This window comes from Taeniopygia guttata, chromosome 1A (genome assembly GCF_048771995.1).
Source record: "Taeniopygia guttata chromosome 1A, bTaeGut7.mat, whole genome shotgun sequence".
Classification (NCBI taxonomy): domain Eukaryota; kingdom Metazoa; phylum Chordata; class Aves; order Passeriformes; family Estrildidae; genus Taeniopygia; species Taeniopygia guttata.
The window spans coordinates 6,880,536-6,907,154 of record NC_133025.1 but is presented as its reverse complement, the minus strand read 5'-3'; the positions used below and the strand labels follow the sequence as shown (position 1 = coordinate 6,907,154).

At 46.3% G+C, this 26,619-nt stretch overlaps 1 protein-coding gene across 16 annotated transcripts in view; it reads left to right on the top strand.

The window, feature by feature from the left end:
- The window catches only part of FRMD4A (FERM domain containing 4A), a 357,158-nt gene that overhangs the window by 223,698 nt on the left and 106,841 nt on the right, over positions 1–26,619 (top strand). For all 16 annotated transcript variants that reach the window (XM_030290804.4, XM_072918958.1, XM_030290830.4 and 13 more), the window contains one exon: positions 5,732–5,797. In XM_030290804.4, the coding sequence (XP_030146664.1) occupies positions 5,732–5,797 (66 nt within the window). The remainder of the gene's footprint in view (positions 1–5,731; positions 5,798–26,619) is intronic.

The window sequence follows — 26,619 nt, the reverse complement described above, 5'->3', positions numbered from 1 at the left end:
TTGAAAAAGGAGTAGGTGTGTCACTTCACAATATGGTTTAGTGGTTATGATGCTGTTTGATTGAAGGCTGGGCTTGGTGTTCTTGGAAGTCATTCCAACCTTAATGGTTCTGTGATTCTATGACTGCAAAAACAAGTGAGACCCACCAAGGGCAGAGCCCAGCCAGTGCTCCTCCTCATGTCCCCTCTCCCAGGTCCCCATCAAGGCTCAGCCCCGTGGCTCAGCCCTTTGCACACTGTCTCACAGCCATCCTCATCCCGGCCATCAGTAACATTTATTAGGTGCAGATGCAGACCAGCAACGGGGAGGATGTTCTGCAAACACATGGCATAAAAATAAAGATACTCCATTCCTCCAGGGTCTTGAAGTGTGAGTGTAGGACAGGAGACAGCAGATGGACACAGGCACGTGAAGAGGCAGTGCTGGTCAGTGCGACAGGCAGCTGCTTGCCAGACTGGCCCCAGTTCAGCAAAGTGAAGTGCTGCCACATGCACAAAGCTGTGCAGATGTCAAAAACACACTGCTTTTCCTCCCTCTCTCTCTCGACAAGCTTAGGAGTTGCCAGGATGAGAAGTCAGTAAGAAGTGGTCAAGTGGGAGCAGGATGTTTAATCTAAGAGTTTACTGTAATCAGTGGGCTGTCATCTCTCCCTATCTCCTTTCAGCAGCTCTGTCCAAACAGTGGACAGAGTGACACAGATTTTTGTGGATTCAGCACAGTAATTGCCTCCCGTACAGGCAGTGAGTGTTTAGGAAAGATTCTGCCTCCAATTATAATTTCTGATGTGATTCAAGGAAGAAAATGCTGTATTCTTCTTTATTCCTGCAGTCATCAGCTAATGAAACGTGCCACAGATATTTATAGAACTGACATTGTAAATACCATTTGCATTTGGTGCCTTTGAGTTATTTAGTGTGACAGCACTTTCACCAGGAGGGTTTTTTTCATTTTGAAAGGGAAAGGTTCTCTTTGGAGCAGTTTCCTCCCATCGCCTCGGCTGTTTGTGTTGGATGGAGCAGTTTGTGGGCAGTTGTGATAATTTAGTGACAGTGTTGCGTGTACAGGGATTAGCTGAGCGTTGTGTAGGTTTTGGGGCTGTGTCACAGACAGTTTATAGGATTCTCCGAGACAATGTTTGAGTTACAGTGAAGATGAATAGAGAGGAGGGCAATCATCAGAGCGCTTCATGGCACAAAGCAAAACAACCGCCAGCCTGCCTTCCCTAGGAAACCCGTTGTGTAAATATTTGGGTAGAAGCCTCCAAAGGAGATTTAAAGTCTTGTGATAAAGGTAACTAAAATGTCCTTTCCCTGAGAAAAAAAGCTGCGACTCAGAAGATCCCATGAGTAACCACAAGACAGATTTCCTTTCTGTAGTGCCTCTGTATTAGAGTAAACAAACGTGTATGTCAGGACTTGCTGTCACTGATGGACCTTAAAATGTTTTGCAAAGGTCAGGTTTTCGGTCCTCATGGTGGAGAGGGCAAGGAGCAGAGAAAGAATGCATGCCCTGTGTACAATCAGCCCTCCTGTAGACTACTCCAGCTCCTCAGCCACACAAGCACATTGCTTCAGGTCTTCACGTGCCTTAAAAGCAGTGTCTGTGTTTGGGTATTGAAGATATATTATCCCTAGTCCTTACACACTCATATATATAAATGACAGAGCTTTTTTAAAAGCACTCATGCGCATTTCTTCAAGCCTTTGGTGGGGCCATGCTGCATGTGCAGGCACTAAAGGAAGTGGCAGATTTTCAGAAAAAAAAAAGTGAGTTACTGAGCTGTTTTGGGCGGGGAAAAAATGTGTTCTGCATTTTGGCGCAAAATTTCCATCTGAGCTCGTGTTAAGTCTGGTCCATGAGATGCTCATGGCCCATATTCACACCCAGTGCGTGCAGCTCACTGCCATATGGGTGAGCTGTTAACACTCAGGAGTGTGTAACACAGTCCCACCTCTTCACATGTCTTGAGAAGCTTTGGAAATCTGAGGGATTGGTGTGGATACAGCATCCGGGCAGAGCTGCAGCTGAGCGAGCAGCAGGGATAGCCATGGAACTCAACTAGGAGCTGTCTCACCTCACTTGAAATGTTTGTGTGTTCTCTCTGCTTTGAGCATCAAGGGCATCTCAACTGTTAGGCTGAACTTGGCTTTTCAATTTCTGGATTTAGGGAAGAGGTATCTTGCCCTCCAGAAGGAGAGTGGGGGACTGTGTTGGTACAGGAAATCTCACTGAGCTCACTGTGAAAACCAGGGCTTGATCCGGACTGAATTCCCCCTGTCACATCCAGTTTTCTGCTCTTCAATCAGGAAGTCTGCTCAACCATTGTTTCTCATCCCTTTGCTGGGATTTTGCTTTATCAAGGTGAAGGAAAAGCTATGCCTTGGTGCCTCTTAGTTCGAGTTCCCCTTAGCTTACTTCTCCCCATCCTTCTCCAGGTAAGAGCCTTGGGAAAGGAGAACCTCAATTCAGTCCTGTGGTCTCCCTCCCCCTGTCCCTCCATCCGAACTCTGCTACTCTCAGCACATTTTGGTGACCTCCTGATCCCATCCATAGGGCTTTGGTGTTGATTTTCCTTCTCTGATTGCACAGGGAAGCAGAGAGCATTCCGTGACTGGTTTTGCAGGAGCCAGCAACGCCCCATGCACGGCACAGTGCAGAGCAGCCAATTTGCACAGTGTCAGAGGCAGCATCTTTTACCCAGACAGACTGTGCTAAATCAGGGCCTTCTCGCTGTGCTTTGAAATGCTCCCGTTTCTTGCTCTGGCGAGCTAGCAGAGTTTGTATTGATCCGACAATGCAAAGAAGCACATAATGTGGGCTTCAGACACCTGGTGGAATGATAAAGCAGAAAGGAGGGAGGGCAGGACCATCATATTTTAGCTTATATCAAGTAGGAAGCCTGTTTTAACCTTTCTTTTCTCTTGGAAAGCACTGCTCATTTCTAAGGCAAATGAAAAGCCCCGTGGCTGGAGGAAGGAAACGCTGTAGCAGATCTCCAACCTGTGGACCTGCTGAGCTTCAAGGGATGTTCATGAAAGGCCTTTCAATTAGTCAACCATCATGTGCTGCATTTCAGAGCTTTGCTTTATTCAGATATTTATTCATGTTCCCAGCTGTTTGCATTTGGGATTTTTTTTAGCAGTGAAAGCACTGAAGGGTTATGAAACACCGGGCTGGAAAAGCATGGAGAGCTAAAGAAGCTGCACATGGGAAGAAAACACTTTGCTGGAACAGTACAGCACAAAGTCAGACATCTCAAAAAATGTTCCCTCTTCCCCCTTTCACCTTCTTTTATTCATGTTTCAGCTTTGTTATAGCCAGTGGAGCATAACACACGAAAGCAGGACTGTGTTCCATCCCTGCCATCGCCACAATGAACTCACTGCTTTATCTCTTGCCTTGGGTAAACTCATATTAAAGCTGGAATATCAGTGCATATTCCCCATCTTAGAGATGCAGTGGATATGTTACAGTAGGAGGATGAGGGAGATGTCAAAGCACAGTTCAGGCACCCAGAGTTTTATCTGCTGGGGAAGCCCAGTGAAGAAAACTTGAGGTTCCCCATGCCTGTGTGAACATGACCCACACAACTCTTCCAAACAGGAGAAACCATTGCAAAGCCCTTCTTGAGCCTCTGGCATAGTTTTACAACTGAGCTGAAAGCTGCTTAATAGTGAAAAATCTCGCTCACCAAGTAATACACCTTAGGAGAAGCCATATTTTGCATAACATTTCTTACTGGAGGAAATTCTCGTAAGACAATTTATTGCCATGGCGGTAACTGGTTGACATTTATGAGAAGCCTTGTTTTACAAGGCTTTCCTTTGGCTGCAATGCCAGAGCTCCAGTTGTGCTGATGGAAGAAAAGAAGGAAAGTGATGTTATTTGGTGTGCAGGATACTCAGAGGCATGATGATGTGAATAACAGAAAGGGGTAAATTCTGCATGAATCACATGGGATTGTGCCTTCCAGAATTGCAAATTGTTGGTGAGTTGAAGGGAAAAGCTCATTTTGACTGAAGTTTTCTCATCATAAACTATGCATCTTCAATGGCCAGCTTAAGGTTCAACAGAGTTGTTGGAATACTTGAATCTTTGTTTTGTGGAAGGGGCTGGGTAAGACTCACTTCAGTCTGGTACCAGGAAAGGGAGAGATGGATGTGGGACAGATTTGTCAAGAGGGAGGACAGAAATACCCAGAAGAGGCTGATGGGCTCCTGTGCTGAGGGATAGCAGGATAAGGGTGATGCTGCTGGAGATGGCTGAGGTTGCAGATCCTGTGGCAATGGCCATACAATGCCTGGATTCTTGAATGGGCAAAGCTAATGGTGGAGCATCCACTACTGCCTCCTGGATGCCAGCACACCCTGCCCCATCAGCCACAGGAGCAGCTGATTTTTAACCCACAGAGCTGAAGCAGAAGCTGAGCTGTCCTCAGTTAACCCCCCAAGCACACTTCCCACTCTCTGCAAGGCAGCTTTGTGTCAGGGGCTCAGCTCAGCTGGCACTGGTGGGAAGAGGTGACAGAGGGCAGGAATGCCCAGGATGCTGCAGCATTCATGTCTCCAGCAGTGACCCCCCTGCCAGTATCCTGTGGACTCTCTCCTCCCTTCTGGTGATACTTTAGGACTCACCAGAGCGAGCAATATTATTAAATTGAGCTAGGGATCTATGCAAAGCACAGGAAGGTGCCTTGGCTGCAGGTGGTGGGTCCCTGGGGGGCTGAGCTGAGCTGTGGGGCTGTGCTGGGTCTGTGCCAACGTGGGTCCACGTGTGCGTGAGTGTTGTAGGGTGAGCCCACGCTGGGGGGCTGCTTGTGTGCTGCCTAAGTCGTGCTGAGAAAGGGATTTCCAAGAGCCAAAGAGGCTTAAGGCTGCCCATATCCCATTAACAGATAGTGGGATTGTGCCTGTCTCTGAAGGGCTTTGTGGGACTGAGCTGGGATCTGTAACTCTGCAAAGTGAAGTTGCTCCTCACTCATGGTGCTCTGAGCAAGAGAGGGCCTGATGCACTGTAGAGGAGCTCCCTCAGACCACAGCTCATTTATTTTTTAGGACCCCAATCTACGGACCTTGGAAATCTCATATAAGCCTTGTACACATAATCGTTTTATTGATATTATTCGTTAACTGTTGTAATAAACTGCTGGTGTGGAAACATTTTTGGACCAGTAAAGTGATGTCACAAGTGGTTCCTGTGGTACATCTTAAATAGGATACTCCAATAGGATGAGCCCATTTCAGGATTCAGGGCCAAACAAACACCTGGTGCTACTCCAGGGAGCAGCATCTGCACGGCCCAGGGAGGAGCCTGGCTCCACAGTACCTGTGGCATGGCTGGATCAGGGCTGTTGAGGGGCTTGGGGAAACTTGTCTGGATGTCTCCTCTGCCAGCCAAGCCAGCTGCAGAGCTGGTGGCTTCAATATAAAACATCAGGGCCCCTGTGCTGCAAACCACCCACTGTACACACTGGAACACCCTCCTCCTGGCAGCTGCATCCGAGCAGGCACCAGACACCGCTCCATGACAGCTATCAGGGTGGCTTTTCTTTTTCTCCTTCCAGCCTTTTCTTTACCCTGGTGCCAAAAGAAGGGGGATTAATTTAAAAAAGAAATAAGTAAACACAAACCAAAAGGACTGCATCGAATGAAAGGCTCCCACTTGTGCTGGGGGAAGCCAGCAGCCACGTGCTAAGCTGTGACTCTGACACACGTTCCTTTCTCCCTTGCAGATGACAGAGGGTCGCAGATGCCAAGTGCACCTCCTTGATGACAGGAAGCTGGAGCTCCTTGTTCAGGTAGGAACTGCACATTTCATCGTTTGATAGCTTGCTACAGCCGTGGGTTTTCACCAGGGTGGGGAGAGTAAAGGGTTTTCAGCTGGTTTTCTCAGCAGCTTTGTGCTGTGATTGCCTGCAGAGCTCAGGGGAGCTGCAGTAGTGCTGCCTGGGAAGGCTCTGCAGAGGCATATCTGTGGGAAGGACTAATTCAAGACATATTTTTACTTTATTCTGTGCCAAAACTGTCCCAGTCCCTGCCAATGAGATAGAAAAGTACCTCTGGTCATTTCTGACACTGTTATTATCTCTCTTAGCTATGTTTTTGAGGCACTGCTTAGCTATTAGAAATGCATTGCAACTGCTTAAAATACCTCCAGCTTCTCTGCTTGGCATCCTGAATTGCTGGGCTCCACACCAGAAGGGATTGTGCCCATGCTCCCACCTACACTGGGAATGTGGTTGGCAGCAGAAGATGCTGTGGTGGTCATGCCACAGGCAGGGATTTCTTGTAGGTTCATGTGTCAAACATAGATATGTATTAAAATAGGTCCATGTTCCATCTGCACTATGTTTTGCTTTTGAAAAAAAGAAGGAAGACTAGAAACAATGAGAGTCTGGGGGTGGCTTTGTAAGGATTGGCTGGTGAAAGCTGTAGCATCCTACACTTCCCTGACAATTTTGGCTGCTGTCTCAGAGATCCCCAACGGGTTAACAGCAAGAATTAGAAGAATGTCTTTCCTTTTACAACGGCTTCCACAGGCAGCCACAGGCAGCCAAAGCAGCAGGAAATGAAACTTCCCATAGCACCCAAATGCCCTGGCTACAGCTGATAAGATGGAAGGGGGGGCAGGATCCTGCCCAGCACCGGCAAACCTGAATGGGGATGGCTGAAGGGGACTTGAATCGCCGGAAGCACGTTCAGCCTCGCGTTCTGGAAAGTTGCTTAAAAATGCCATTACAAAACTGTTAATGGGTAATGTTTTTTAAGCACATAGTCATCAAGGAGGTGAAATCCCTCAGCTGCCCCTGACACACAGCGTGTTCAGAGAGTGCCTGGATAACCATGAGTCAGGCCAGTGGTAGAACAAGAACAGCTAAATCAGGATGACTAATTAGAACAAAACACCATACCAATGGTCTCTGCATAGGCTGCACCAGGTTCTCTGATGCTTTGCAGCTGGCTGGGGGGAAGTTTAATCACCTTCATCACAAGGACACAGCACTTGGCTTCCTATTTAATCTAAATGCCTTTTCTAATTTTTCTTAGTTCAATTAAAAATTAAAATGGACTATTGGAGAATAGCTCTGCTAAAGCACTGCTCAGTATATTAATAATCACAGCTTAAAATATACTGCAGGAAATCTATGTGAGCTGCCCTGGCCAGCCTAATTATTTGGGGTTTGATCAATGACACTAAAAAACCACAGGAAGATGACAGCCAAGGAGGCTGGTGTGGGAAGATGTGTCCACTTCCAAGGGAGCAGAAATGGTGTCACGTGATGTTATGTTTTTCTAAGTGTTTGATCACACCTTCAGTGGAATTCCTTGTAATCAATATAGGAAGCAAATTGCTCTGTAAATCACACTAACTAGTTTGCAAGTGACCCATGGTTGAATTTTATTAGTACAACAAATCGTTTTGCAGTTTTCAAGTAATGTGTGAATGGGGGAAGTAGGGAGGGTGATGATGAAAAATTCATGCCCAGAAAAAGCAGTAACCTCTGTTGCATGCAGAACTCAGATCTCTGTGTTCCCCCATGCCCCCATTTGTACAGGAATGTCCAGTGAGGCATCTCAGATGCTTTTCTGGCTTAATGACAATGCTGTTAGGTAGCTTCTAGTCAGGGTGAAGTCACTTTTAGGTGGAGCAGATGAAGAGGAAAGTGGATGCTTTGGACTTGAGTATGTCTCCAGTATTGATACTCTTTGCAGACATGGACACAACGCTTTGTTTTGCCTGCCTGCCTGTAAAGCACAGGCAAAGCCACCAGCATTGGGTGGTCCTGGGGCTGCTCCACTCAGCAGGAGTGGGCTGAGGTTACCAAGATGAGCAGCTCTTTGTCCCAGTGGACTGAGCTCCTTCTGGAGCAACATGCACTGTGCTAGGGGAAATCTCACCAGCTAACCCATATTGTTTGTATCCTATCATGAGATTTCAGATAAAAATTGTTTTGTAAGTTCTGAGCACTGTTGTTTTTATTAGTGTTACCTTATCTTGTAGCTGAATTGAACTAGAAGCTGTAAATAAAGTGTTCATCCAAGCCCAAGCTTCTGGCTGTCACTTCAAAGCTGTATTTTTCTGTGGGTGTCTTGCCATGGGCTGGTTTGCTGGGTTTTATCATGAAAGGTTCCTCTACAGCTTTGTTGGGCCTCAAGATCTAGACTTGCATTGGCTTGAGTTGCTCAGGAGTCAGTCTCTTAAATTCTCATGTGAAATTTCCTCTTTTACACTAACCTCAACCTTTCTTGGAAGCTTTTCCACTCCTTTGAGAGTTTAGGAAAGAGCCCTGGTAATGAGTAAATTTGATTTCTCTCCATGGGTGAGATCAAAATAACAGCCTAACCTGGATCTGGCTTTACGTCACCTTCCAGTGCTTGTGTGTGTGATATTAGGTGCTCTGCCTGGAGAAGGGTTCAGGGATTCTGCTGTTGCATTTTCATAAAATCACAGAATTACAAAAAGGTTTGGGTTGGAAAGGATCTTAAAGACCATCTAGCTTCACTCCCCCTGCCATGATGGGCAGGGCCACCTTTCACTAGAACTGAGTAAAGATTTTCTTCCTAACACCTAATCTAAATCCCTCCTTTTTTTTAGTTTAAAACAGTGCCCCCTTTTCCCATCTCTATCTGCCCATGGAAAAGGTAACTCTCCCTATTTTAATAAGACTCCTTTAAGTACTGGAAGTACTCCTTTAAGGTATTGAAGTGGGGTCTCCCTGGAGCCTTCTCTCTTCCAGGATGAACAACTCCAGCTCTCTCCTCTTTTCTTCATGGGAGAGACTCTCCAGCCCTCTGTTCATCTTTGGGGTACTCCTCTTCGGTGTAGAAAAAAAAGCAGCAGAAGGAGCTGGGTCTGATTGAAGGAGAGAGCTGGATACAGCTTCCTCAAAGGGATGCAGAGAGCTCCTGGAGCATCTTGAAACAGCTTTGGCCAGTGACTCTGGGGAGCTGAAATTATTTCCTATCCTGCCTGAAGTGCTGCTGGGCAAAACCAGATGCATCTGGGAACAATCAGGGTGTTTGCAAAAAGCAGTGTATTAAGCAAATGTGCTCCCTTTTTGTCTGTGAATTAGCTGTGATCAGACCAGGGGGTTCATGAATATGTCATTTGAAACATATCAATTGGTGGGTAATGAGGGCCAGGCTGCAGGAGGACAGGGAGTGGAATTGGTGCTTCTGCTCACAGGAATCAGCAGTGCCTCGGTGTGACAGCCTGGCCGGGCCAGATTGAAATGTTTCAACACCACAAATTCCCTCCCAAAACTGCAAAAACCCCTCTGACAGGCCACACAGCTATTGCCAGCTGGACCCACCAGGCACATAGGTTTAATTTGCATTACCATACCCCAAAAGTGAGATTTTGGCTCAGAGGCAGCATTTATAACCCCTTCTATGAATGCTGGCTTGCTTCAGTGTTGGCACATAATGCAAGGGCTTGGCGTTACCATCATCAGGAAAGAGATCCTGGCTTCACTCAAACAAAGGCTCTTGGCTGAAGTCTTGTCCTCCCAAGTCAGGCGGCTGCAGGGTGGTGCTGGTGCAGCAGCAGCTAAGGAAAAGCAGAAACACGGGCTTTGTGGATAAAAGAAAACCCTCCCCAGTGTGTTTTGTCAGATAAATGCTGAAATTTAGAAGGGCTAATCATAAACAGAAACAGAGGAGGATCATATGGAAATCTCTTCCTGAGGGTCTGAAACTCAAAGGCTGTTTGACTTGGGATTAGGCAGAAGAGTTGCATTTGGTGTGTGTTTCATTTGATAAATGCCTGTTGAAGATCTGGGGTTTGTGGCAAGTTTATATAGCATGGTTTTTTGACAGTTTTTTCTTTCTGAGCAGGAGTAGAGTTTGGCTCCTTGGATCTTACAGTCTGGGGCTTTTTTTCCTGTTTCTCTTTGATGCATGCTTAGTTTCTAGGACAGTTCTTTTTTTTTTTTTTTTTTTTTTTAACTGTTTGGCTTTATCCAGCTAATCTTTTTCATCAAGCAAGTCCATTTTTATACTTCTGGAAAATGGATTTTCTCCATTTCCCACTCGCAGCCTCCCTATCAGTTATATTATTTCCAGTGACCATGTATCATTTGCCTGCTGCACATGAAATGTTTGTGTTGCTTTATTTAAACTTTTGCACAATTGGCAATTCATTCCTTTTTCATGTGGGTTTTATAAACATGGCTTTCTTTTCTGGGATGGCTGAATCAGGCAGCCTGGCTTGATCCTGGCTGCTGCACTGGTTGGAAGTGCCTCTTATCTGACAGCAGCTCAGGCAACTGTCATCCAGAAGTGTTAAGCCTCCTAATTCTTTCTCTCTGGAGGAGCTATTGCAGAAATGGAGCTCATCTGAGGCTCGTAGCAGAGCTGTCTGTGAGGCCTGAAAGCTCTGCAATTTGATTGTAGGAAATAACTGGGCAATTTGTTTCTAACCTTCTTCCCAAGAAGCACTAAGCCAGGGAGAGACAGGGAGGTCAGCACAACCTGTAGGTATTTTGGTGATTAACCCACCTGTATGTCCATGTTGACACTTCTTGAGTAACTCTTCTTGCAGCATTTCTGTCTCCCAGCTGCCATGCAGGTGCCTCCAGAAGCACGTCAGCAGTACAGCTGCACCACCAAAATTAACAGGAGGCACTGAACATCCCTTTTTGCCTTGCTCGAAACCAGCTCTGCTTTGAGTGAGTGAGGAGCCTTTCAGGGTTTGTTTGCAGTGTGCCTGCCATGGTGCAGCAGCCCATCCCCAGGAGCCGCCTCCAAGCCAGACTGGGAGACACTGGAGCTGTGAGCCAGCACCAGGCTGGCAAAGTGCCCTGTGAGCCGCTGACTCACTGCCACGGGGATGGCTGTCACCATGTCACCAGCGTGGCTGTCCCACTGGAGATGCTCAGTGTGGAGCACACCAGCGTCCCTCACTCCTCTGGGATCAGCCTCGCTGGCACCAGCCTGAAGTGGAAGGAATGGCACCTTTTGAGAGCAATAGCTCCGTTAATTATGGCTGGAGGGAGAAATAAAAGTCTGCTCTCCTCCCAGGAATCTGTTATCGTTTTTGCAGTATTTTCAGTACTGTTTGTGATCAAGAAATTGCAACCCCCATGGGGTTTTACCCACGTTTTCTTACTTCCTCACTTCTGTATGCCAGTGAGCAGGGTGGTTATCTGGGCTGCACAGTGGAAAAACTGCCAAGGTTCCCCTTTAGGTGGTGCTGAGGCTGGCACCTGTCTGCATCAGGAGAAGCTGCCTAACTTTGGATACAGGTTTTGCGTGAGGACCAGCAATATATCCCACCCTCAGTGCAGGATAAACAAGCCCCAGGATGGCCTCAGTCTCCCCAGGGAAGACACAATAATTGCAGAAGAATGGGGTCCAGCCCTGCTCCACTGCCAAAACTGGGGATCCTTTTGGAAACATCAGCTCCATCTAGGGCTGATGCAGAAATGCAGCTGCACAGCCCTGACCGTAAATGGAGATGTTTGGGTGCCAGTAGCCGTCCTTGCCATGCAGGAGAGGCAGCTCCAGTCCCTGCAGAGCACCAGGCTCTGCTCCAAAGGCGTTTTTAACCATCCCCGTGGAAGGCAGTGCCAGTGCTGGGCTGGGAGCGAGCACAGGGGTGAGTCCTGCCCTGCCAGCCCCACTGCCCTCCCTACACCGTTGCAGGAGCTGCCCAGTGAATATATTTTTGGAGTTGTCTATTGGGCGTATCCTGATGGGCATGGAGAGCTGGAATGGGCTCGATGGTGCCTTTGGTGAGTGCCTGAGGAGAGGTCTCTGCATCTCCTCTTCCCACCCAGCCTCTCCATGCCTGCGGTGAATCAGCTGAAAAATGTTACTTTGACTTCATACAAGGGCTCAGAAGTGACTTGATAACCGTCCTCTGAGTGGCTCTGAAGGTTATGGGGTGGTGTGTTGCTCCTCTCCAAAATAAAAAACATGTTTTCTGTAGGACAGACTAACAACTGGAGACCAGGCTGAACTTGAATGGACTTTTATACCAGAACTCTGGCAGGATCCCGTCCTTCACAGTGAGAAAATGTGAGAACATTGAAATTTAATCATAATTTAAAATGAGTTTGAGCTGAAGGGGGCTCAGATATGCCTTCTAGAAAGAAGACTTTATTTTCCCAAATTGCAGTGTTAGGACTGTGGTTACTTTCAGAAACAAATCCTGATTTACTACATCAAGAGTGAGGCTGTAGTCCAGTCCAGGAAGTATTTGCAAAATGGCAGATGGGATGTTTTAACATCTTTGGCATTAAAAATTATGGAAGTCCAAAGCTTTGGATCAACTCAGAAAGATCCTGCCAAGCAGTTTCTGAAGTGGGATTTATTGGGACAAAGCACAGAATTGCCCCTTCACAGCCTGTGGCCCAGGGCAGATGAGGAGTGTGAAGCCACTGTCTTGACAGGAAGGACTTTTCCTGGCCTTTGTGTCTCCCAGGTTCCTGTTTGAAACTTCTGACCACTATGAGCACAGCTGCAAACTGTAAATATATGGCTTGTCGGAATCTGTGGGTATTGGTGATTCCGAGATTGTAGAAAGTCTCTGTCTTTCTGCCCCGTTGCCAAAGAAGAAGCCATAATTCGTCTGTGCTGTTTTCAAGGTTGTTTATTCTGTTTATCTCTAACATGTTCTGCTGCCCTGCCGCAGGTCTGTCCTGCAGGGCAGTGTGCGGGGCTCTGCCCCTCAGTGGGATGTTACAAACATTATATACCAGAAACTACGTGTACTGTATTTACAATAATGTGCCAATATCTATCATCTATGTTGAACAGTGTGTCCCCAGCATAAACCAATAGAAAAATGCCAACACTACAGTGAAACATGGAGGGCATGAAGAAGGAGGAAAGGACAAGACACACCCAATTCCTCCATCTTGTCCCCTCTGAACCCCTAATCTAGAAACCTAAAATTTTACTTTTGCACCCGTGTCACACTTAATTATTATTCTTATCAAACCCTCAGTGCTTGTAATTCATCCTGTAAGATTGAAAACTCCTCTCCATGGACAGAGATTACAGACAGTGTCTCTTGGGGCTCTGTCCAGGGGGGTTCCTGACCCCTGCCAGGGTCCCTGACCTGCCAGGGCAGCCAGAGGGAAGCCCTGGATTCCCACAATGGCTGGTCTTGGTCACCATGGGATGGGGAGAGATGGAGGAGAGACTGCTGGATCAAAAGGGAGGTGGGACCCCAGACTGGCAATTCATGTCTGTGCTCTCACTGAGAAACCAGTGAACTATGAGCAAAGAGCTCTTCTGCTGAAAAGTTGTCTGTTTACCAAAAAAAAATATACATTTGGCATTGCTCCAAGGTGAATGTGGTGCTGGGAGCATTCCCAGCCAGCACACCTCCTGCAGACACAGTTGCTGTAAATACCTAGGTGTTATCTTAGACCAGGTAAATAGATAAATGAAAAATGGACCAGGAGAGTCAGGTGTGCTCCCAAATCCATCCTTCCAGCCTCCAAGGCTGTGCTGAATCGCTCTGCAGAGCCTCTAATTCTCTCAAAAAGCATCCACCACTGCCATCCATGGCTTGCAGAACTTCTGGTGTCAGACTGGAGGTCTGTATCTTGGGGGTTGAGTTCTCAGCTTAGGCTCTAGAAAACACAGAATTCCACAGAAGTTAAGCCTGGAGAGGAGAGTGTTTGCTGGGAAATGGAAATAAAAGAGAACAGGGGCAGAAAATAAAGAAATTTGATGTGCATAGCTGGGGAGTTCAGCTTAAGAGCCAGAGGGATCTCGGGCAGGGTGAAGGTGGCAAAGCAGATAATCTCAAGGTTGCCCTTGATTATGAGGGCAGAACTGAAACGATTTAGGACAGGAAGCAGTGTTAGCATCTCAGAGGGAAATCCTGAGCCTGGCTTAGATTTAGGGGTGAAGAGCCTCTGCTCTGCACCTTGGCTTGGCTCCATTCAGAACAGCAGAGTAGTGCTGGTCCAGGCTCAGCAGCTCCCAGGTGTGCTGAATGCTCCAGGCTGCCCAGAGCTCACCGTGGGTGAGAATGGACACAACCCCCATGGAACAGATGGTGCTCAAGGGATGGAGCTGCCAGGGGAGAACATTCCAGCAAGGCAGGCTGTGCAGAGCAAGCTGGCAGGTCGTGCACATCAGTCAGGGTCACTGGGAGCAGGATTTGAAGAGGTCAAGTAGGGTGCACAGCTGCAGGCAGGGATCAGCCACGAGCCCAAAGAGACAGGGAACATGGAGAGCCTCCAAGGGGATCTGATCCGAAGGTCAATCTGGTCAAGCAGCTCTAGAGAAAGCAAAGCTGTGACTGGGAAAGGCTGGACTGGAAATTAATGAAACCCAGCAGGGATAGTTCAGCCTGTCCAGATTTGTTCCTCAGCATAGGCAGGAGGAGCATCAGCAGAAGCTGGGACAGGTGGAGGCAGAGGGCAAGGTGGGAGCTGGGAGCAAAGTGTCCCCGAGAATGTGCTGGCTCAGGGGTGACCTTGCTGAGAGCAGAGGTACTTCTGTGTCTTGAGGCAGTTATTTGGAGGAGGGGATGCTTCCCTGGTACATTCCCCTCATTCTGAGCTGCCTGATGGCTGCAGAACAACCCTGAGAGCTGTTTCCCCCCTGTGCCCCAGGACCCCTGTCACTGAGCCCTGCACCTCTGCCCCGAGAGGAGCCTCAGGAGAAAGATCCCACAGCAAAGTACTTACAGCTCATAGAAAATGAGCTGGGAATGGCAATCATTGCCCTCCACAGAGTGAAATGAGGGTGTGATTTCCAAAGGACTGCGTAATCAATACCCCTATTATCAGTCTTGCAGAATAAATTGCATTTAAACTAATACAGGCTGGGGAGCTCTCCGTGAGCTGTCAGGAGAGAGATAAGCTGAAGACATATGTTTATTCATACTGCATATGCTGAGAGCTGAATGTTCTTTACAGCTGGCTAAATGGGGGCGAAGATATTCAGTATTTTTTGCAGTTCTTCTGCTAAAATTTGTCAAAAAGCCTTAATTTTGAGCACACCTGGAACTTTTCAAAATTGTGGGGGACAGGGGAGGGGCTGATGAAAATCCCACTAAAACATCTGGTGAAGGAAGAAAGCTATTTCCTTTCCTGTGAGGCAACTCCTGAAGCTTTGCAGAGCATCAGCAATTCAAATTGTCCTGCTGACCTCTCGCCACATACACCAATACAGGAATGGGACATCCAGCATCTAATGGGTCTGTTACAGAGAAAACATCTCACTCACAGTTACTTGGGAGAATTCACTATTGTTTCAGGCCCAACTGCTCCCTGGCTTCAGTGGAGCTTTTGTTCAGCCTGGACCAACCTGCCAGTGTCCAACAGGGACTGTGAAACATGCCATTGTATTCCATGAGATGCTGCTCCAGCCATGGACAAACCAATGTCACCCAGCCTTTCCCTCACCCAGGATCTGCTGTGAGGCACCAACAAGCTCAGCAGTGGAAGTCAATTAGGTTTAGCAGCAGGACTATGAGGCTGAAATCCACAGGGCTTCTCCTACTTTCTGCTGCTGCTTCTTCATGGTGGAGTAGCCCTTGTGCTGGTGCCACATCTCATCTCTCACCTCCAGCCCTGGCTTGTCTGATGTGTTCCAGAGCAGGCAGTGGTGAGATTCACCTGCTCTAACTTAAGGCACAAACATGTGGGTGTCTGTGCCTGAGCCTTTTAGAGGTGGTGGAGGGGGGAGGGCACTTGTAGGGCACAGCTGAGCTCATCCTAAAAGTGATCATCTGAAATGCCCCTTTCTCTCCTCAACTGCAGAAAGACTCTGCAATCAGCTCTCTCACAGCCATTCACACTGTGGGTGGATGTGTGTGGCTGTATCAGTCCTGTTCTGGCTCCAGCTCCTCCTTTCGTGTCCTTCTGGCTGGACAAGAAACCCAAGTAGTAAATTCAGGTGAGAAAGTGCTAAATGTGGCACAGGATAGAAGCTGCCTCCTGGAAGATAGTGGAAATAGAAAATTATTTTTTATAGCATGGTCTGAGCAAGCAATTTTGAAAAATAATAACAGATGTACCAGAGATGATTCCAGGAGATATTGAACAATCTAGAGGAGTGGAGCTCAGGAGAAAAGATGAACGAGGCAGCACAGCAGATTTGCTTTCGTGCAAAGGTAAAAAAGGTGCATTTCCAATTGGAGCTAGCATTTCAGTGTGGAACATTTCCCCAAGCTGCTATCAGGCTTTGCAGTATAAATACTGGGGTGATAGTGAATGGGTGAGCAGCTTGATTGTCTAAGCTGCATTACTCAGCTTACAGAAAATTGTTTTCTATTCCCTTTCCTTTTCAGCCTCAGTGGACACAACTTAGACAAAAGATCTCAACTTTCAACCAAAAGGCAATTCCTTCAGCATGACACAGTGAGAGCTTTGGCCACAGTGAGGCTCCTGGGCTCAGGGGCATTGCACATAATGAGCAGAAAGGGTCTTACCTGTCTCACAGGGAAATTATTTCCTTTTCCTTTTCCTTGCTGCAGGGATCCCAGAGCAGCAGCTGGCCATGGCTGCATGGTGTCAGGTGGGAACAGTTTGCCTGCAGCAATGGATTCAGGCCAGGTGGTTTAGAGCAGCTCAGGTGCGCTTACACAGACACAGGTTTGAGCATCACACCTGGCAATGTCACTGAGCAAAGCAAAGAGGAGCTGGGTCTGGCACCACAGTGCTACCAGCAAAGGCTGCTGGGGCTGGTTCAGCCCACTGCCTGTGGCAAGGAGGGAAAGGAGACACCTGCACCCACACAGAGGGGGCAGAAGGCTTGGAATGGGCAGCACAGGCATGCAAGGAGACCATGCTGCCCTTCCTGAGAGAGACCTGAGTGTTCCCCAGCCTTGCTTACCCCACCTCTCTCTCTACAGTCCTGATCTATTCCTTCTGCTTTTGTCCAGGAGTGTGTTTTTTAGGACCATTCTCTCTGTAAATGATGCAAAATGCCATCCTCGAGTGATAGAGCAAATCTCCAACCTTTGCAGTAATCCCAGTGTGTGGCTTGTTGGTCCTTTCTGTCTTTATTTGGGAGAAGTGCCTACTTATGGGGAGGCTTTGGGCTCTGGCAAGTCAAAATGGATTTGTCTCTCTCTTTGGTGGATTATTTTCCCAAGTTCCCCTCCTCCCCCAGGGCTGCAGGAGCTGCTGACAGCAGCACAGCCGTGAGTTGGATGCCTGGAGGAGCAGTGAGGCAGTCACTGCGAGCACAGAAAGGCTGCCTGTGGCACTTGTGTCAGCCATAATACTGGATATCATCAGAAAAACCATCAGCTTTTCTAATTTTCAGGACAGAGGAGATGGCTCTTGGCTTATAATTGGGTCACGCTTTAAAAAAACCTGCACTGGCTCATCATGAGCAACAAGATGTTCCCATTCTCCCCTTTCAGTCCTGCCCCAACCTCTCCCAAGGAGGCAATCCTTTTGGATGAGAGGTTGTTAATATAGATAGGATATCTTTTACTTTCCCATCTCTCTGCACTCAGACATGGCTCATTACAATTATGTTTGAACGAAAACTCTCCTGTTATTACCTTTGCTGGGAAACTGCCCATATCTGGGGAGGAAAAAGCACAATTCCAAATCTGCCTTGGGAGGAAGCTTCAGTCTCTGTTCCAACTTAGAAGCTATCTTGGTAGCAGGTCAAACCAGATGCTTGGAAGTAAAGCCAGCAAAACATGCCAGCTCTGGAAGGCTTGTATCTTTGGGAAAATTGGTTAATAGTACAGATTTTGGTTCAGTGACTTATCTCTATGTTGGTGAGGAGTCTCCCCTCCTCTGTGCTGCCAGTCTTTGGCATCCCCATTAGCAGAACAAGTGTCTCCTGTGCCCTCCTGTACAAGCAGGCAGCAGCCTGGTCCCTGTCACATCTGCCTTTGGCAGCCACCATCCTCTTCATCCCTTGGAGTAACAGGGACTGAGTACTACAGGCAGCTCCTCACCCTCCCACGGGCACAGGTACATTTTGGGCACTGGGATCAAACTGCCAAGCTGCAGAGGTACCAGTGGCTCATTGCTGGGTGTATAACCCTGTGGTTATAGGAATCAGGGGGTTGGAGCAGGAGGTTCAGTGGTGACTAAATGTGACCTGACGAGATCATGAACAGGCCAACAACTTCCAGCTCATCCTGGCCCTCCTGGCTTGGCAGCCCAGACAATGTTAGAGACTTCAGCTTGTCAGTGTGGATCTTGTAATATCTCTAAGTTATGCTTGTCTCCTGGAAAAGGAATGAACTAAAGAGATTTGCATCTTTCCTTTTTAAGAATAAAATAAACCACACCAGCCAAGCCATTTTCACTTAATTTTCCCTCCTCACTTTGAAGCCAGGATGGTCACTTAATGTGTAGAGTTGTTCTGACCCACATGGTGACGTGGGCAAGGCCATTGCTCGAGTTTCCCCAGTCCCTCTGATGTTTATTGGTTTGTTGTGTTATTGGTTATTGTTTGTTTTTTTTATCCCAGCATCCATGCATCAGCCCCACGTAGCAGCCAGACCATTGCATGGGATGTGCCTCCAGCTTCTCAGCAGCTCAAAGGCAAAAAGGCTGTTTGCTGTGGCATTGGCTCGTGGAATTGCTTTGATTACCAGAAAGACTAGTTTTTGGATTAATTTTGTTCTGTCTTTTGAGGACATTTCAGCAACAGATGCCTGATTAGAATACCTTTCCACTTGGATTCTGCCTTTACTCCTTCTTCATCCCCATCTCTAATGGGCAGGGGAAGAACAAGCCTATTTCATGATGTTCAGTTCTTCTAAACTTCATCTTCTCTTTTCATTTTTATTGTATTTTGAGCAGCCAGAGAGTTTATGTGTACTAATGTGCTTTAAAAAGGAGGAAGCACCGTCCATGCCCCTGACCTGGTTCATCTCATGGGTGCTGGATGGGATGCCCATTTCTGACTGCTTCTTACTCTGCTGTTTCCCTCCACTCTTGTCTCAGGCAGATAAATTTGGAACAGACAGCAGCTGGGATAAGCCCCAGTAACTCCATTGTCTCTCCTCCCTACACTCATGTCCCTTTCACAGGCCTTTTGATGCTCCTTCAGCAACCAAAGCTGCATCTGCGTGCTGCACCACGACTTTGGGTCCAGGCTTTGGGATGAGGGGTGAGATCTGTCCCTGGCAGCACATCATATACCTCAGAGCCAAATATTTCTAGAAAGCAGGATGGTGACTTTTATATGTATCTGGGAATTTGTCAAATTATTCAGCAAATGTCACTGAGCTACAGAGACACTGATGGTCAGGCACATTTGCTGTGATTCAGAGCTTGTCACAAGCATTTTGCACAGCTCTAGCTCTTGGGCTCTAGCAGCTGGTTCTAAAGCAGTCCATTCCCTGAAAACCACTATGGAGGCAGAGAGCATGAATTATTATTTGTTTTCACTGTGTGGACAGTTGATCAGTGACAGATGTTTTTAATTGCATTAAGCAAGTGGAAATAATGAGAATTAGATAACAGATTCTCCAGGAATTTACATTTAGATTGAGTTACAATTTGCTATTAAAGAAGCAAATTCAATGTAGATGCATTCGTTCTTCAGCAGAAATGGGAGACAATTATTTTTAATTATTATTTGATTACTTAAAAATGAACTGTGTTACTGTACTTAAAAATATTTGACTCAAGGGGATGACTTAATATGTGCACTTTATGTGTCCCTTAAAAGATATGGGACGATGAAATTGTTCATCAGCAAACGTCTCCACCTCCCCATTACAGTCATTATTGAAAGGCAAATGAAAACCAGAGGCTGCCAGAACCCCATCTCCCAGTGCACACTCTGGCCGTGCTGGGGTGGTGGTGATGGGATCAGGCTCACCCAAACTGTCTGCATCCCTGACAAACTGAATTAAGCTGCACTGATGGAAGACAAGCTGCATCCCCCTTTGGCCACCACGCTCTGCTGGGCTTGGCAGGAATTCCAGGCTGCTAATCCCTGTGCTCTTTGGTGGAGCTGAGGGAGAGCAGGCAGGGCTCAGCAGAGGTGGGAGCTCAGGCTGGAGCAGGGCAGGGATGAGCACGGCCTCGGCACGCAGGGAGCAGCAGCATCTGCTGCCTCCAGATGACACAGATCTGACAGCTATGTCCCCGTCCATGCCAAGAGGAAATGAGCTGTGGTTCAAACCGCTGGAGCTTTTCCTTTTGGGACTCTCTCTCACAGCTCTTTTTTTATTTTATCTCCTAGATTTCAAGTTCAGCTTCAGACACAGAAATGTGTGAGTCCCCTGTCAGCAGAGAAGGGATTTATGTGCAGTGCAGATTATTGTATGTCTCTGTTTAGCACAGAATCCAGGCTATAATATTTTTTTTTAGCAGCTAGCTGGCTCAGCTTTTAATTTTTTTTTTCCTTTTGCCTAATGAGAGCCTTATCCAGAACTCCTTGAAGTCACAGTCTGTCTATCAGCTTCAGTAGGCTTTGGATCAGATTTCACATCACTGATTCATTATTAATTACACATCTGGGACTCCCTTTTCAAAGAGTTCATTGTTAAATAAATTCACTATTAGACATTACAGACTTGGCATACTTGTGCATTTAATAAAACTCTGGCAAACCAGCAAAGAGCCATAGGCCAGCTTCTCTTCTGGTAGTGATGGATGAATCTCCACTGAGCAGCAGTGGTTTACACTGTAAGGATATAATATATCTCTTTGCTCTCATATATCCACTTTCTGTGTGAGATTAAGTCTGTGCTTGAGAATTTTGCCTTTTCTGTGATTTCTCATCTCCTTTTTATAAGTTTTCCTACCAGCAAGAGTTCCTCTGTGGATTCATACACTGCAGGGTGAAATATATTTGCCATTGAGTTTCTTTTCAAAGAGATTCTGGCACATTTTTCTTTGGACAAACTGCAATCTTATCTTCAGAGCTTCCCGGGACAGCAGATAGGCAAACAACTGTTTTCCTGATCCTTATGGCAAGAAAGAACATTGTCTTTCTAAATATATAGGGTCTTTCCCATAGTCCTCCAAAATCTAGCTCAAGTCCAGACATTGAAGTGACCAAGAAGCTGCTCTTGAAGCTCTGTTTACAGAGGAATAATTTTTGCAGGGGAATATGTAGAAATAAAGGTTTTCCTACTGAATTTCATTCAATAGGAGGTTATATCCTTGGTGGGAAAGGACATCTTATATTGTGATTTAATTGTGCAGGATATTATTCCTACTTAGCAGCTGATGGTACAGGGACCAGCAGCCCATACAGGTGTTTCCTGTGCTAAAAGGATCTTCTAAGCTGCACTCAGCCCATCCCATGCTTCTGCAGGGCTGCCCCAGACACATGAGGAAAAAAGGATGGAGTGAGACCTTCTTTTTTTCCTGATGCCATATCAGAGTTTGACTGACTGGTCCTGATTAATACCAGTTAATACCAAAGTCCAAATAAATTGTGGGGATCTATTCAGATGATGGCTACCCAGTTTCCAAAGCTTTCACTTAGTCAACAACTGCTTAAGGTATATGGAAAGGAAAACCAATAGAAATGCAGCTCCCACTGTTTAAATAATGAAGCTCTGAATGCTGGTCAGAGGCAGACATCCACTGAGTCCACGGCATGCTCCCAATGCAAGGGATAAAAACTACCACACAGTTGTGGAAGGGTCTGTGAAGGAAAAGAGAATTTTGACACTGGGGCACTTGTGCCCCTGGAAAGTCAAAGTTAATTCCCTACTACAAGTGAAACATCCCTCCTGCTTTATCACAGAGAATGACAAAACCTTTTCCCTGCCCAAATTCACCTTCCTTGGGATTTCAGAAATCACATTAAATGCAGTTTATGAAGTGCAAATCTTTCCAAAACTTCAGCCTTTCAGCATAAACTCATTTACTCCTTGCCATAGAGCAAGTTTGAGGATCGGTCCACAGCCACCTGGTAGGATATGATGGGGGGGAGAGAGATGAGAGAGATCTGTCACACAGGCAGTGTGACTGCTGGCCAGTCAGCAGAGATGCCTTCAGTTACCAGAGGCCATCAAGACCTCCAGCATCATTTTCTGGAGGTGTTTGTGCTTCCAGCATCTGCCAGCAGCATGACTGATCTCCGGGCTGGCCCAGCTTATGACTTTGTCACTCAATGACATTTACTGGGAACAGGGTCTCCGATATCCTTTCCCATGCTGCTACTGTGAGATCTGCTCCTGCCCATCCTCCACATCTGGTTTAATGAAATCAGGAAGAGATATAGTTGCTTAATCACTTCCATCTCACTTTGCAGTGAGGACGTGGCTGGGTAAGACCCAGAAAGACATTTTCTGGGTATTGTCAAGGAAGCTCAGCCTGTGCCCATCGACTCCCTGTGCTATGCCACTGCATGGCACACTTGGACATTTCCCCATCCACAGGCCAAGGATCATTCCTTTTCAGAAGCCAGGCTGCCTTTATTTGCTTTCTGTCCCTCCTGCTTAGAAAAATTTCCTCAATTCTCCATTGTCTACAAGCTTCTCCTTTCATGGTTCATCACATTCATTGGCTAATTCTAGTATTGTCCCTGTATGTGGGTCATCACCCACATTTGTATGCACTTACATTTTCCAATTATTTGCTTAGTAGCTGTTTATCACTAACAGTTTCTACGCTGCCTGAATTCTCTCCTAACCATTCTGTCTCATTTCTTTATTCTTTCTTTGCAGAAAAAAAGGTTGGGGTTTTGGGGGGGGGGGGGGGGGTTGTTTGTTTGGCTTGTTTTTTTGGGTTTTTTTTTTGGTTGATTGGTTGGTTTTCTGCTTTTTGTTTGTTTGTTTGTTTGCTGGTGTTTTGTTTTTGTTTTTTTTTTAATTAAAAGACACTCACTATCTCATCCAGTCATTCATTTCACCCTCCTCCTTTATAATGGAACTGGTTTATTACCAGCACTTCTTTTTACAAATATCAGGGGAAATAAGCCTTTCTTATTCTCCCAGTAATTCCTGTGTTGAACAAGTATTATTTTGCTTTTTTTTCTTTTGAGTTGTGGCTGATAATCATTCTTCTCCACTCCCTCCTCCTGTACTTATGGGGGTTGCACTGTGACATTGGTGAGCCTGGAGTCAGAAAATGAAGCCCAGCATACTTGTCCCCTTCCCATTCACCTTCAGGGCTTTCCTACAAGGCATTAGAACAGAGCTGTGAGGAGGGGGGACTGCTAGGACCCATTTAGGCTCCTGACTGTCCTGATGTGCACCAGGATGATCCATCTAGAAGTGGAGACAGAACTTGCCTGTTCTGTCTTGCCCCAGGTTTTCCCCATTGAACCTTGATCTGCTCCTTGAAGCTTCCTCTCCCTGTCCTTCTGCTGTTGACAAGGGCAAGTGCTGGATGTGGTGGCTGCTGTGACTGACAGAGGGGACCAGACCAGAGGATCCAGGCAGATTCCTTGCTGTGTCCCAAGGCATGCTGGACATGGAAAATTTTGCTTCTTAGGGACACACACTGAAGCTGAATTCATATATAAGCCCTGAATGTACAGACTCAATAGGAAAGAGTGCAGAGGTGCTGAAGGCAGGGCAAATTTCTGTGCTTCTGCAGATGAAAAGTTGTTGATTTTTTCCATTCCCTCTGAAATAACCATGGTTCTATCACAAACGTAATCCTTGGTTATATCTTGCATCTTCTGCTGACTCACGAAGCAAAGTCTTCTCTTGGGTGCTGTCCTAGTTTAGGGCAAATTTGGGGAAAACCCTCTGGAAGGAGCCCCCAGAAAACAAACCCCCACAGCCCCTCCCCACCCACCTGGTTCGGGAAAAAATTTTCTCTGAGAGAAGTGGAAAAGAACCTGTTTATTCAATGAACAAAGCACTCCCCAGCACCAAAAAGAAAATTAACACCACCAGATGACAACAAAACTCTTTCACCACTCTGAAGAGATGAACAAATCCAGAAAGTCTTTCCTGGGAGTGGTCGCCCGGGTCTGGACGTTGGGGATTGCTCTCCAGCACTGGGGATGGCTGCTGCAGATCACAAAATGCAGGCTCCTGGTGTTCCTTGGTGTCTCCCAGATGTCCAGAGCAGGTTGGATGGTATTCAGGAAGAGGAAAGGAAAAGCAACAGTCCAGGGAAAGAATTGGACTGCTTAGCTAAACTAACTAGGAAGCAAAGGCGCAAGCAAAGCAAGCAAGCCAAGCAAGCAAAGCCAGCCAGCCAGCACTAGCCTTTTCTAGACAGCAGACCATGGGTGGAGGTGAATCAGATGATAACACGGCAAAACAAACCTTCACTTTCAGAGTCAGTTCTGAAAGCACAGAACATCATATCAAACATAAACAGAACACACGATTGGAGATACAAACACCATAATGTCACCCTAGGACAGGTGCTCAGCCAGAGTGGAGAGCCCCTCTGTCCTACAGGACAAGGTGTATCAGCCCCTGCCCCATGGCCCAGCCAAGTCAGGGGCCAGTCCCAGCCACCACTCTGGTGAACTTGGGGACCGCACCCAGGTGCAGGAAGCCAGACTACAAGTGAGAATTGGGGCAGCACTGATTTCCTGTGCCTTGGGAGCTGGACCTACACTATACATCACACTTTTACTTGACTTCAAGCTTAAAGCAGCTTCCTTAGCTAGCCCCTGTCTCTCTTAGCCTGACCACTTGATGCCCCATAACATCTGAGCTTTGCCATCAGGCAACGAGCAATGTAACCAACATCTGGCAAGTGAAGTTCAGCCTCTCTCTCCTGACCTTCCCGGGGGAAGAACTGTCTGTCTGATGAGTAGAATTTTCATAGAGTGGTTTACATTTGAGTGTATTAAGCCAGAAGCTTCACAACATTGTGGTATGTTCTTAATGTAGCACAGATAATTAAACTGATGAGAACATCCAGGAAGACCAATGTGCTTCAACTCCCAAGTTCCTTAGGGGAGGGAAATCCAACATTGCTGCATGTATGGAGAATCTACTGGTGGAGCCAGTGCTTTTGACTGCATCCCTGAGTACAGACAGAGAAGATGAATGCACAAAAGCCCATGTACCCACTATGCTTCTGCAGGCATTCACCTTCCCCAGTCTCAGCACATGAGGATGTAGATCTTGTTAAGTTTAATTCGTTTCCCTGCACTCGCAATTTGTGTGTGAAATAGAGCAGGATGACTTCATCCTATGCATCCAACATAGCACTGTTATTTACTTGATTTACTTTTAGGGTTTTTTTTACTTTATTTACATTAGGTTTGCTAATGGAGGGGTTTTTAAATAAATGCTTTTAATTTGTTTAGAAAATGTACTATAAAAATAAGCATTCACTTAACTTATTAAATATTTTCAGCAATGAAGAAGTGACTTTGAGTGAGGATGGAAATAAACATCCTCATTCAGGAGAGATTTTTAAAAAGCAAACAGAACATAAGAATGCAGCTAAGCTAATATGTCTTGGGAAATTATTTTTCCTTTTCCACATCAGCAATAACAGATCAAGAGCATTTCCAAGCACCAATTTCTGTAGGCTGCATGAAGGGAGATGGACATTTCTACAGTTGATTTGAAACTGCATGAACTAGAGCGCTTCAGAGGTTTACAGTAGAAAAGATAAATGGATTGTGTGAGCTGTCCAATTTCATTATGTGCCCTAGCCAAACTCTTTCTTTAATGTTTGATAGAATTATGATCAAATATTTCAAAATAAAAATGCTGACCTCTATAGAAATTGTTGTTGACCTTGTCAAGGTAGGTTTAATGCTTTAAAAGAATACCAACAATCTCTCAGTGATATAAAACTTCAACAGACACTACCAAATCAAAAAATATATATAGAAGGCAGCTGGTTATTCACACTGGCCGAGTGCTTATCAAGCCCCATTGTCAGCTGAGTGTGAAATGGATTCCTGCCCAGAAAGCTGGCTCTGAAGCTCGCTTCATGTTCAAAGTTTGATTTGCCACATGTGATAGTCAGATGATTCAAAACACAATTGACTTTCTTGCAGCAGTTGACTACCCTCTTTCAAAATTATACACATCTCCAGAAACCGAAAGGCAAATATTCATGAAGACCCAAAATTCTTTAAGCCAAATATTTATGATACCGATTATCTGAATAAATTTGTCACATACTTTCTTAAAGTAGGCCACCTCACTTCCAACCCAGAGTGCAGCGCAGAATGCCATATCTGTGTCTTTTTTTCTTTGCATTAAGACAAGGGTTTGAACCAAAACCCTGCACACAAACCCTCTTAACTCCCCAGCATGTGCAATTAGCATCTTGAGCTGCTTCAGTGTGTATTAATTTAGCATCAGTTGGAGAGCTCCATCTAATCTGGCCTCTGTATCTGTCACTGCTGCATGTTAAGTGCAAAGGAAGGTGAGAAATCTGAGCCCCCAGTTCTATAGTAAAACCATGAGATATGTTTATCCTCAGTAATATCATTGCTTGCTTAAATTGATTGCAGATAATGACAATGAAATCCATCTCTGCTGCAGGGGCATCATCCACAGGTTAAATGCCTTTGTCTTTTCTGATTCTTTGCAAGGTTGAGGGAAAGAAGAAAGGGTTGCCTGGTTACCCCAGCTTCTTTGAGGCTGTGGGAGCATGATTTGCTATGGTCTTCTTCAGGTAACTAGTGCTGATATAGCCAGTGCTGCTAAACCACGGAGATCCAAGTGCCAAACACACCCAGTGCCAGTAACCTGGAGATCAGGTGGAGTGGGAGAAGCTGAAAACACCGTGACCTTGAAAGTCATGGTTTGCTTAAAAGCAGA